This window comes from Tubulanus polymorphus, chromosome 7 (genome assembly GCF_964204645.1).
Source record: "Tubulanus polymorphus chromosome 7, tnTubPoly1.2, whole genome shotgun sequence".
Taxonomy (NCBI): domain Eukaryota; kingdom Metazoa; phylum Nemertea; class Palaeonemertea; order Tubulaniformes; family Tubulanidae; genus Tubulanus; species Tubulanus polymorphus.
This window is the reverse complement of record NC_134031.1, coordinates 16,435,245-16,448,447: the sequence shown is the minus strand read 5'-3', so window position 1 is coordinate 16,448,447 and position 13,203 is coordinate 16,435,245. Positions and strand designations below refer to the sequence as shown.

The following is a 13,203-nucleotide window of genomic DNA, read 5'->3' as shown; positions in this document are numbered from 1 at the left end:
TTCTTAGTGGTTTTTGTTATCTCATTGCATTCTTTGATCAAATGTATTTGATCAATCAGGCAGTCAGTGTATTAATAGCGACTGTTTCTTTTCTCACGATATTTGATTCCCCATACGTCGGAAAGGGTCCAGGGATTTAATTAAATTCTTTGATATAGGTTCTAATAATTGGGGCGTTTAGAATATCTAAGAAAGATGCGGATGGAAAAGATGCCGACTGAATTTGATTGGTCCGCATGTAGACACATAGATAAATAACATGAGAAATCCCACAATAATTTCAGCCAAAACGAGAAACTTGAATAGAAGAGTTATATATATTTGCGCAACGTTTCGGCTAAAGACTATTAGCCATCATCAGGCGTACTGAGTACGTAGAGACACAGCTATTTAGGCTGATTGAACAAACCCCCTCGTATCCCACATTGATCTATCGCAGAAGTCTTTTTTTTCTAGATGTAAATAAATTCAAGTGCACATATTTCTTTTCCTGGAACACGTTGAAACCGAATTACTACCTCTTTACACAGATACTCTCCCTAAACTTTGGTTACGATACGTTGATGATATTCTTGCCCTTATACCTTTTGACTTTGATATTGATCAATTTCTCACATTTATTAACTCTTTTTATCCCTCCTTGAACTTCACATTTGAATTGGAAGTTGATGGGAAAATCCCTTTCCTTGATGTTTGTATACACAATTGTTTGTCTTGTCTAAAATTCTCGGTTTATAGGAAACCTACCCACTCTGGAACATACCTACATTATTTCTCCTTCACCGCTCATAACATTAAACTTAGTGTTGCCCAAAGCTTATTCCTTCGCGCATTAAGGATTTGTGACCCCCTTTTCTTGGATGATGAACTAACCCAGATCAAGACCTCTCTTAATAAATTAGCTTACCCCGACGACATTTTGAATAAAGCTCTCTTGAGAGCCCGTCGTTCACATTTCAGTCACTCTCAAGGGACCCGCGCGCGTAAACAGCCTATTATTGTACCTTTTGTTCCTTTTCTGGAAAAATCTAAAACTCCCCTCCATCTCTTAAACAAACAACTCATTTTTACTTATAACAACAAACTTAGTCGTAATCTTACTCATAACTCCCCCAAAATTGAACCCCTGAACATTGGTGTATATAAAATTCCCTGTAAAGTTTGTAACAAAATATATATCGGCGAAACCGGACGCGATTTACACAAGCGCATTCGTGAACATAAGAATGATGTAAAGAATTTTAAGCCTGAAAGCGGTGTTGCCAATCACGTATACGAAACCAGCCACAATTTTGATTTTGAAAATGCCTCCATAATTTTCCCCTGTTCAGAAAAGATTAAACGACACATTATGGAATCGGCCCTGATTATTGAAAACTTGGAAAATTGTGTTAATTTGAATAACGGTTTCTCCCCCCACAACATTTTGATCTCCAAATTTCTCGCTTCTCTTGTACCCCCGTTATACTAATTCCCTCCATTGTTTTGCCTTTATCATAGTTTGCTTGTTTCCACTCACTCACTGATTATCGCCTTTCATGTTCCTTCTCTTTGTTTTATTTGATTACCCCTTAGCTTGTCCTCCCGTTTTAATCACTTTAGCTTGTGTCTTTGTTTATTAATTACTTTAATCTACATTGCCCCTAGTTTGCCTTGCTTACTTTAGCATTGTTTTCTAGTTGTTATGTCATTACTTTAATCTATTCCCCTTTCAATATTTTAATCACTCACTCTGCTTCTATTGTTTTGGTCTTGTATAAATATCTTGTAATATTCTCCTGTACTCAGTACGCCTGATGATGGCTAATAGTCTTTAGCCGAAACGTTGCGCAAATATATATAACTCTTCTATTCAAGTTTCTCGTTTTGGCTGAACTTATTGTGGGATTTCTCTTGTTATCTTCTTACACGGATATTGTGTATCTTCTCGTCTCAACATAGATAAATACAGCGCACAGAGTATTAATTAAATGGACCTCTTTCTTTTTGCGCAGATAATTTTTTTCATAGAAAATATATTATAACGTTTATTTTTTTAGTGAATATAAATACCACGTGCCTAGTTTCAGATAGATTGGATAAGGATTTTTGGGGTATAAGCAATTTGAAGCAAAGGACCTGGGCCATATTTGTCCAGTTCGCATAGACATTTTTTTTTGTCCTACGCACTTCCAATAGTAAAAACGGCAGATTATCCGAGTATAATTTAATTCAACCCTGCCATTTGCTTCAAAAGATGTCGACATCATTAATGCCGGTACGTCACTCAAATGTTTTCCATTTTCGTCCCACCCCAAAGATGGAACTTTGAAGGCGGACAGAGATCAATTCTGCGATATATTTCATTTTTATCCTTGAGAATCTTCAAAAGGGCACTTTTGTTATTGTTGAACAAACTACATGGACTAAAAATTCGTTGGTTTTCTGATAAAACTGACGAAGCCCGTTTGTTGGTGACTCTTGTCGATAGATGGCGGATAACTCACTCAAGGGATTCCCTCGAGGAATAAATATTACATATTTTCATATAGACTGGTCCATATTTAGCCCTAATATTTATACCAGAAAGTGTATGATATATCTATCAATAAGAGAGGATCATTAGGGATTCATGGACAGAAATTTAACAAGTATTTCGCAATATTTATCAGACAGTAAAAACACCGGACTGAAAGTGTCATAGCCATTCGATAGCTATATAACTCGCTCACCAGCTCGTTTCACAGTGGAGACGTGTGTCTTGGTCGACATATCTGAACATTGATCGCTGGTTCTTTCGGCAGATCTGCTCAGCCATGGTGTCCCGTCATACATTCCGCAAACCGGGCTGTCCCGCTGCCTTGACGCACGGTTGATAGCCCTTCGAAATTGATCTAATTTCCAGGGTTTAATAGTATAAATCTGGCTTCTCACGGTTCAAATCCAAAATCGGGAAGTTGGGGGTACTCGCTTTCTTCAGGCGTTTCCAATACGGCGCTACGCGTGGTAGCTTGCCATTCTTTTTGATAGAATTTGGCTATCATATCCTTTTGTTCCTTTCTTGCCCAGACTATGAATTTGTAGGTTACCAATTACTAGGGAAGGAAAATCATTGGGCTGGCCACTTCCATGTGTAGGTTTACGAGCGCCCAAGGTGCCAAGCACTGGTGGGGGATCTGGGATCTTTGAAATGTTTAAAACCAGGAGATGCGTTTTAATGACATTCTGGGTACGGTGAGATGAAACTAATAAGTTTTTATGCAAAATTTAGTATGATTATTGGTCCAGCCATGATTACAGTGTCTCGAGTTGTCCTTCGCATGCTGGGAGAGTAAATATCAGATGGGTTCTTCCGTATACTGTCAGCATTAACTACTTGACGAATTGTGCCTATACAGTTTGCGGAGAGTTTGTTCCATTCTCAAATGGTGCTTCCTGGTCCCTAGGATGGGAAAGGGAATGTCCCAATGGCAATGCACGTCTGCCAAATGACTTCAGACATACAATCCGAGAAAGTTCTGCGATTCAGAGGGAAGCAGCTGGGGAGGTAAGAGGGTGGTACGGTAGCTTGCCATTCTTTCCTTTATATTTGGTTGGATCAATGAAGAATGACTTTCTGCAATCCTTTAATCAAAACCAAACAAATCAAAACAATTCTTACTCGATTTTAGTTTAATTATTTTATTATTCGATATTTCTAACAGGTTTTGGTTTCGAAACACCTATTATCCAAAAGCTGCACATCGGAAATGCGGAAGTTCACACAACTTTCAGGGCACTTCTATATACAACTAATACTATTTACAATCTGGGTACCAGTAAATACAAGTGCATCTGAATCCTGAATTAAAGATCATAATTAAATACAATATATCTGCATTATTAAACTCTTTTTCAACAATTACAAAACATGATCAGTTGAATACTTTCTTGTAGAACAAACCGTATTTCAAAATGGTGTTAAAACTGAATATTGCAGGGGTCTTAAGTGGAATTTTCACAAATTTTCTTCAAAGAAATTTTTAATTTCAAAATTTTTCACACTTATAAGGCCAACCTAACCCTAAAATTGGAAATTTGAATCTTTTTCGAAGCGAAATAAAGGACAATAATCAACTGTTGCTTTACCATTGATAAAACTTATTCGTTCACAAGATATTCGGGAGAATTAATAAGAAAACTGAAGCACACGTAAATATATACCTATTCGTTATACATTATAGAAATTACAATCCTCACGAGATCCCTAACACGCTAATAATATTGATAATGAACATATATCTTTTCTTTATATGTCTATATGTATGTACATATATATGTATATATATATATATATATATATACATGGGTAAAACCTTGAGTGCGGGTTCCACAGTCGAGACTCAATTCGGTATGGTTGAAGAACCAAAATACACACTCTCAAATGTGGAGCCCGGACCAACGTGTTTTGGAAATCTGTGGATCCTTGATTAGAATAAAAAATTTCAGAATTCATACACCAATTCCTGTTAAAATCTTCGGGTTTTACATACGCTATGTAATTGAACCCTAATGATTAGAGACGATAGTTCTTGGGTTTTTCCATGTATCGTGTCATAATCTATGGACGACGTTGGCATCAACACCGCTGCCGCATTATAGCGGATGATGATACAATTGATGGTATAAAAGTATCAAAGTAAAAATTTGCTAATAGATAAATTCTTCCCACGAATCAGGATTTCTTTTTTCGGAGAGGTCATTTTCAGCTTATCCAGTTTTGGTATTCAACATACAAGAGATTTCAGTCGGCTGGCGTTAAGTTCTCTAAGTATCGCGAGTAGGGCGAAGGAAAGTTAATTTCTGAATTGATCACAGCTTATAACGTTAAGTAAATGATACATGTTCTCTGGATCAGAGCAAGGTCACCACCAACCGAAAAAGATTAAAATGCGTGTTCCCGAAACCATATACGAACTCTGTTGTTAATCATCTTCTAAACCTTATTTTAAAATACATAATTATTTTGAGTAAAAGAAGAAAAAAAAAACCGTTCCTCTTTAGTTTTAGGTTTAATATTACTATTCTCATCACCAACAACATTTCAATAAATAAATCTTCAAATATAAAACAACTAAAAATATGTCCGACGACGTGATGCGACATGTTTTTATTTTTGACAGTAATTTTTTCTACAGCAGCGCTGGGAGACCGATCCCTGCGTGAAACGATGAACACTAACATTTGAGTTCATTGTCCTCAAGTTAGCTCAACATAGAGATTTATACGTCGGCGATATTTTCGACGAAAATGAAGCGCCATTTTTGCGGTCTCTACAGACGCAAAATGTGGCACGCGTACCGCAGCGAACATGGCTTATTTCTCAGCCCGAATGCAGCAGTTGTGAATCGAACCTTTGAAACGTTTCGCTTCGAAGCACGTCGATCGATCACGATTGATCGTTCGTTTCGTTTAAGTCACAAAAATAATAGCACACTTTTTGATGTTTATCCCGATCCGACGCGGAAGTCTTGCGTCAAGACGTTAAATACAGTCATCCGTTTTTCAGCAAAATATCCCGAAATCGTAATTGCATCGATTTTGGCCGATAGTGTTTTAAAAACGCCGTGAGATCTGATACGCTTTATCGAATGTTCACATCGCGACAAAGAACTCGTGATCTCTTCGAATCAGCAGCAAGTTTGTCGGCGATAACAATGTCTGAATGAGCGAACGGTCGTTAACGCGGCATCTGATGACCACCTAAACGCTCGCGTTCCAACGCTAACTGACGCTGCATCGCTTCGTGGTGGGCAGCTTGTGCTGATAGCTGAAATTTAGAAAGTACAGATTTACAGTCAGTCGATTTAAAGACTTTCAGAATTTCTTAGCTATGTTAGAATTCTTACCTGATGGGCTAATGCCTGATCGGCGACGGCCGATGGAGGATATCCCGACCGCGCGAGGAGCTCGCGATGTAAAAGTTCCTGTTCTCGACTAGCCATCAATGCATGTGGACCGTATGCATTCGGAGGCATAGCGCCCGGATTCGCCATCGGGTGTGGAGGAGCACCGCCGGGAGCCTGTGACATACCGGCTGTACCCGCCATCGGATCAGCACCTGCAAAGTGAATGACAGAAAATTCAACATTATTACGTATTCAGTTAAAGTGAAACATGAAAAGGAATCCAATGTGAAAGCAGTTCTGCGCATGACTATGATCTCAATTTCAAATCGATGGAACGAACGTAAGAAATATTTGAGAAATCGTTTCCGAAAATGTTTCCAAGAGTTCCTTTTCATGTTTTCTGGAAATATATCGCACGAATATAGCAATACGGATATTCGTTGAGTGACAAAAAGCATTTAACATTGTGCAAACTGAATATATACAACTGAAACAATACAAATACTCATCACGATATCAAGGTTTCAGAATCAGTATCGTTATTTCTTATCAACGCCACCAAATTGATAAGCATCGAATTCAACTCATCAAAGTTCTCGCGTTGCTAATCTCTACATACGAGCCGTAAACAACGAATGAGAATCATGATCAGTTATTTCATCGAAATTGTGATGATAATTTATAAATCTACGATCAGCAGTGATTTCGATTTAATCAGATAATGCAAGACACCGACCAGGGAGAGCATATTCATACATACTAAACCAAGCGAATCCATCAGAAGATTTTTGGGTGACAGGGATTAAAAAAAAAAAAAAAAAAAAAAACAGAACAAAAACTGTCTACGTTCGTTTTGGGCAGCTAATGATTTTCTTTCTTTATCTGGGGGGAAAATTTTCCATAATAAACCAAACGCGGGAGAAAGGTCGAATGATTATTAGAGGGGGGGACAACGTTACGAAATTAAAATTCGTAAGTAATTACGTGATGAAAACCAGACAAAACAACAACATAAACAGCACGAAACTAAAAACAGAAATAAATTGATGCCCGTCGTGATACGATTCTCGATGATGATCATCGTTTTAATTAGATTGCTACGAGGCGTCTGCTCGAAAACGATCATATTTCGGTCCAAACTATTAAAAGCCATCGAAGCGTTCACGCGCGCGCGGACTCGAAACAAAATACTCAATAGGTGAAAAAACATAAGTGTACGAAACGCAATTGTAGCAGTTGTATTATTATTAATAATAGTTTTTGAAGACTTACGGGAGAATTGATAAACAAGATGGTTAGGATCGAGCATTCTGTTTTCAATCTTATCAAAGGGAGCATTAGCCGATGCGGCAGCTGCGACTGCTGCTGCAGCGGCCGCATTTTGCCTTTGAGCGTAGTAGTGATGATGGATATTTGAATATCTATGCGCGAAAATTTGGTATATCGTCATATTTCTCCCTGTCGGGTCTGTCGGCATATCTGCAATGATAACACACACAGACAGAGATTAGCGACACTCTCGCCGGCCCCCACCTACCTGGTAACGCAGGTCCGTGTATTCCGCCGGGCATGAATAGATGTTGTTGCGGGTGTATGCCGGCCGCGATGAGGGCTTGCTCGTTCGGATGTAAGTGAAGGTGGGTATGAGAGTGGGCGTGCGTGTGGGTATGAGCTGAATGAGGTGATAAACCCATCGGTAGACGCGCCATTGGATCACCGGCGGCCGACATACGTTCAGCGTGCATACGCTCTTGAGATAGCCGTTCAACAGCGTTTGAATAAGCCTCTGGACTTAGAAAAGCTAGAGGTCCGATTGGATGGGCTCCTGTAAAAAGTATTTTTCATTCATTGTTCAGTGAAATATTGACCTGTAAAAAGCAATCTTTAATGTTCATATTCGTTATGTGTATATATTACGAGTACATGTGTGCCTTTCACATTGACAGCATTTAAACAATGTTTACAAAGCATAGGAAAAAAAGATTTTTTTCCAATATTGTTCAGCGCAGAAAATCATAGGGCGGGCCCCTTCCTTGTATTAGCTGAGTGGCCAGGTGTTTGCCTTGTTGTATGTTATGAGCTGTACTCAGTTAAGCAGGTGTTACTCATAGTTTTCCTTTAGAAGAAATTTGCATATATTTTCACAATATATCAGATAATAGTGAATGGAATGTAGCATAATGAAATTCACTATATATATAGAGGTCAATAATTGTTTATAAGTTAAGAACCGTGGGATGCATCAATTGATGGTATATATCTACTGATATTTAAAACGTTAATATGCACAGCAAATTACATTTAGATCAAACACATTCCTGAAAGAAATTCTTGATAATGCTCAGCAGATTTTCAGAATATATCTTAAGAGATTAATCTTAAGTAGCAAGATCATTTTGATATTTGAATTTGAATTTGAAATCTTAAACAGTATATGCACATATGAAAACTTTCTAATCTATGATACGGATTATATGTAAAATTGAACATACCCAATCTTTCGAGACGTTCTCTCTCTCTGGCCATCAGATCACTGGCTAAACTAGATGGAGGATAAACACCTGGAATGTGACCTTGAGAAGGATGAGCACCAGGCGGCAGCGAGCCAGGCGGACCGTACCGTCGTTGTAATTCTAACCAATGAGGATCTATCGAACCAGCAGAGCCACCTGGTGGAATACGATCGAATCCTGAAAATTCGAATGATCAGAATATAAAAATCACTGAGGAGGATGTGATCGAATGATCTTCCATATATGCCGCGATCACGCAAGCATTTTGACACAAGCCAAATAAAGCATATGCCAGAGTTCTGACTGGTTCACACTGGTACTAAATTTGGCGCGACCAAAAATGTAGGAATAGGCCTGTGCGAATTTTTTGCACTGGTCAAATCATAGCGCGTCAATGGAACCTGGTTCTGGAAGTGACTCACTCATCTTGCTAATCAAGTGAGTGATTTACGTGTGAACGCGCTCTATTAATAAGCATGGGCCAAATTTGACTCCCTGCAATCGCGGCCATAGCATTAATTGATAAATACATTCAAGCCTATGTATATGACTTAAAACTAACCTGGCGGTTTCATTTCTAATTCCGCTTTCATCTTTTCGCGTAACTCCATTTCGCGGAGTTCGCGTTCGCGTAATTCCCTTTCTCGGGCGTCGCGTTCTCTTTTGTCTCGTTCGAGCTCAAGTTCCAACCTACGAGGAAAAAAAAAAGAATATGACAAACCCGCGTTAAATGATCCGCCTCTGCCCGAATTATATACGCGAAGCTTTCGTCGTCGTCATCGATTAGTTTTATAGTAAGCTGATCATCAGCCACCCGACACATGCCATTTAGATATAAATACGTATCTCGACTGTAATCCACATTGACTCTGATTTCAGATTTCAGGTACGAGTTCATGATAACGTCTGCTAAAAGACGTTTTTCTATCTTTATAGATTTTCTAGCGGCGAACGTTTCGTACCTTTCTCGTGATCCGGGCGGATACATGCTCGCCATACGATAGTGCAACATCGGGTCCACGGACGGCGGTAAATTTGCAAGACTGTACGGATTTTGTCGGGACATATCTTGACCTAAAATTACGAATTCACGTAAGTATCGATTCAAATCGAGAATGCTACTACGGTCAATTTTGCTTTCAGCCATGACACCAGTGAATCTGGATAAAGTGTCATTGTGAAACATCGCAGGGTGGTTACTCTCCACCCATTCACGAATCCCGCGAGTTTTCCCTGATTTTTGCATGTGATTACACAAAATTCCTCGAGTGAATTAGAGAAATTTCAAGGTTTAAAATGTTATCATTCAATTATTTTTCATTGAATCACCCATTGATCAAGAAACATGCTTTCAAAAAGATTATCCAAATTCCCTCAGTTAGGCCACCCTGCGATTAATTATTCATCATCGATCTATTCGACACCTACCTAGTGCATGAGGCCTTGCATATTCGCTGAGTTGTCTCAGAGCGGGGGTATCGTGTCCCGGATATCCCGGTGTGCGACTGGGCGTCACACGACCGGAGAACGGCGTATGCGGTTGAGTAGGCAGCACGTTACTCGTGACTTGGGCGTCGGCGCTGGTATTTTTCGGAGGCGTTATCGACCGCCGCTGGAATAAACAAAAACGAAACATCAGCACGGAATTCAATTTCCGGGAACGTAAATTCGATCTTTTCGAGACGATCTCGGTTTTTTTACCTGCATTTTTTCGTCTCGTTCCTCTTTGATTTTCAACGATGTTTCGGCCGCCCGTTTGGCGCGTTCCTCGCGTTTCCGCGACAGTTTCGATTCGGGTAACGGTTTGAACACGACGTCGCACCTCGAACAGGAATTCGTCTCCCCTCGACTGAGAATCTTAATAAATCTGCGCCGAAAAATAACGAAAGAACATATACGTCGATGTCCCGATACATCGAATTACTTCCCGATAGATTTCGAATTCAAAATACTTACAATGCAGTTTTACTATTATGAATTTGTTCATTGACCGATATTGGATCAGGTCCGGGACTCGGCGTTCGACACGGTTCCGGAGAAGATGGCGGACTTTCCGCTGGTTGTTGATTATCCGGTACAGCCGTGTGAGGTGGCAGTTCACCGCCGTGGTTGTGAGATTGCTGCTGCTGCTGCTGCTGTTGCTGGTGTTGTTGTAATGGTTGTAATGTTGCAATAGGAGGAGGTGTGCATGTCGACGATCGACCCTGAAATAATGAAAATACAAAACTCGTCTAAAAAAATTCTCTCGAAATACGACGAATCAACCGGAAATACGAAGCGTCTTCATTACCTGAGCTTGTAGGCTGAGTTGATTAGGAGTAGATGTGCGTATAGGCTGTAATGGAGGAGGGGGATGAAGCGGCCCTTGTAGACCGGGGTGCAAGGGCATCAACGGAGGCGGCCCAGTGCCCAGCAACGACGCCGCCGAAAACAAAGAAGGTCCGGGCGGCAACGGCTGCGACGAGGAAACCTGCGTCGGCGTTGGTTTCGCGATCGTAGTCGAAGGAATGGGATATGTCGGGGGTGGAGTTGGTAAACTCCGCGGGACGGGCGAAGCCGCCAGGTTTGGACGACACGGTGACCCGTCCCGTCGAGGGGCGACTGCTGGACTGGATTGCTGCTGCTGCTGTTGTTGTTGGTGTTCCTCTTTAATATTTGCGATAGATGCGGCAGACACGGGTGTTGGCGCGAGTACTGGTGGCACCACAAGTGGTGACACCACAGCGGTAGGAATTGGCAGTGCCGTAGTGAGAGATGGTACAGAACCCTGAGAAATAATTGATGGCCGTGTCTGTTCCACGGGAATCTGAAAATAACCCAAAATAACATTGTTGGAAAAAATGATTTCTTAGAAATTAACAGTTTTTTTTTCATATCGATCAATTACACACCAAATTGAGACCGTTGACAACGCCACCTATTGGTGGTATCTCATTGTCTGGAGGACTAGGTGTATCACAAGGAGTTGAAGGACTAGGACTTATATCGTCATCCGGGTTATTCTCGAGATCGCCGTCGTTCGTTCCGTCTTCGTTTCCGGAATCGCTGCTGCTCTCTTCGACGCTCGACACGTCCGGTGATTCCGAACGCTCTTTTTTCGTCGCCGGTTTATCGTCGGACTCAGAATCGGTGTGAACACGTTTCTGAACTTTAGTCAGCGGACTTTGGGGTATCTGTATTAACAGAAATAGAAAAATCAACATTGAAATATATATGGCAGATCTCCAGGCTCTAGCTCTATTTTGACCACCTCACCAAAGAAAATAGGCACTTCTTCAAAAATGGCACATCAATCAGCCCCAATTCATAGTATAGGTCAAAAACTCATCAGAGTTAGCGCACATGAAATCTTGCCTCACAAAACATTACAAAACCTTTCAAAGTCGTGTTGTATTTTTTGCTTTACTTCGGGAAGCGCTTTCAGATTTTTCTTATGCCTTCTAATGCCCTAACGCAAGGAATGTAAGAACCCAGGCTCCAACATGAATCTATATAAGTATAACTATCTATCCGTACCTTGACTGCCTTTTCGAGATCAGTACCCGTACTTTCACTGCTGCATGTACTAACAGTGCTCGGAGATTGGTGTCCACTGGATATTTTCTGCGAACTAGTGCTGTTCACAGGACTATCTTCTTCGTCTAAACTCTCTTTCTTTATAACTGTTTTATCTATTGGCTGAAAAATATGGAAATTCTCCGGTAACTTAACGTTTTTATCTCGACATCATTCGGTATTCACATTCTACATCCTTAGAATATCCATTCCAAAATGCCTAATTCAAATGTGTCGCCCAATAAGCAATCTCGCTTCCATATTTTTCGCGTCACTTTTCCGGTAGAATTTGCTTGAACCGATGAAACACAGTCAAGATTGCCGTCAATGCCAATAATTTTTTCAATCATAGCGTATCGCGCAGTGAAAAATCAATCCTTACACGACTACAACATCCGTCGAAACCAAGATTACTTTTGAAAAAAAGGTTTGTTTGCCATTTAAGCGGCATATCGAGTTACGGCGTAACATTGGCAATTATTGCCAGCTCGGGTATATAATAACAGCTCGCGAGATTGGAGTCGTTTTTTGGCGGCGCCAGGTAATGTTACCGGGGGCTAAATTCTGTAGGAGTAAGCTCATTACACAGCAGTGATATCACTGTTATTAGGCGCGTAATGGGATCTCGGCGAATAGACAATATATAACAGTAATCACAGTGGTTGACGCTGGTGTGAAGATTCTCAAACATAGCGCAGTAGGAATTCTACATTTTTCATTCCGAATCATACAATTACCCGCACTCATTGATTACAACGAAACAACTGAATATACGTCTTTCATTCGACCCGCATGAATTTACAAAGCCCTAAAAATTACACACGCTTTTCATACGATTCAATTGCGAAGATCTTCGGAATACTTACTGAATCTTTGCCACGGCAAGATCGCATAGCACGCTTCTCGCTTAACTGGTCATCGTCGGAGACCGGTTTGAACAAGAACGGAGCCGGTTCTTTCGTTTTATCTAGAGGTCGATCTTCGCCGTACTTCTTGAAGTACAATCGGCATTCGGTGCACAAAATCGATTTATCCTTGCCGGCATGGTGCCAGTCTTTAGAAGCTGAAATCAAACAAAACCAAAACGATTATTCTTCCAATTATTATTAGTTAAACGTGCCACGACTAGTACGAGAACCTTCCGGTGAACGAATCCATCGAATCTGATTCGATCGATATTCAAAATCGAACAGAAAAATATCGAACAATCTTCAAGTTATTCGATGGAGTGAATTCTATTCACAATATTGTGCAGTTCACAAAAGCAC

The 13,203-nt window shown here is 40.4% G+C and overlaps 1 protein-coding gene across 4 annotated transcripts in view; it reads right to left on the bottom strand.

Moving 5' to 3' along the window:
* Positions 1 to 4,305: 4,305 nt before the first annotated feature.
* LOC141907971 (uncharacterized) overlaps positions 4,306 to 13,203 on the bottom strand; it is a 77,449-nt gene continuing 68,551 nt past the window's right edge. For all 4 annotated transcript variants that reach the window (XM_074797709.1, XM_074797712.1, XM_074797710.1 and 1 more), the window contains 13 exons: positions 12,802 to 12,998; positions 11,897 to 12,058; positions 11,272 to 11,553; positions 10,671 to 11,186; positions 10,337 to 10,584; positions 10,082 to 10,247; positions 9,809 to 9,992; positions 9,343 to 9,454; positions 8,943 to 9,070; positions 8,360 to 8,557; positions 7,405 to 7,692; positions 5,868 to 6,079; positions 4,306 to 5,788 (listed from right to left, as the gene is read on the bottom strand). In XM_074797709.1, the coding sequence (XP_074653810.1) occupies positions 5,699 to 5,788; positions 5,868 to 6,079; positions 7,405 to 7,692; positions 8,360 to 8,557; positions 8,943 to 9,070; positions 9,343 to 9,454; positions 9,809 to 9,992; positions 10,082 to 10,247; positions 10,337 to 10,584; positions 10,671 to 11,186; positions 11,272 to 11,553; positions 11,897 to 12,058; positions 12,802 to 12,998 (2,783 nt within the window). In that variant the 3' untranslated portion in view covers positions 4,306 to 5,698. The remainder of the gene's footprint in view (positions 5,789 to 5,867; positions 6,080 to 7,404; positions 7,693 to 8,359; positions 8,558 to 8,942; positions 9,071 to 9,342; positions 9,455 to 9,808; positions 9,993 to 10,081; positions 10,248 to 10,336; positions 10,585 to 10,670; positions 11,187 to 11,271; positions 11,554 to 11,896; positions 12,059 to 12,801; positions 12,999 to 13,203) is intronic.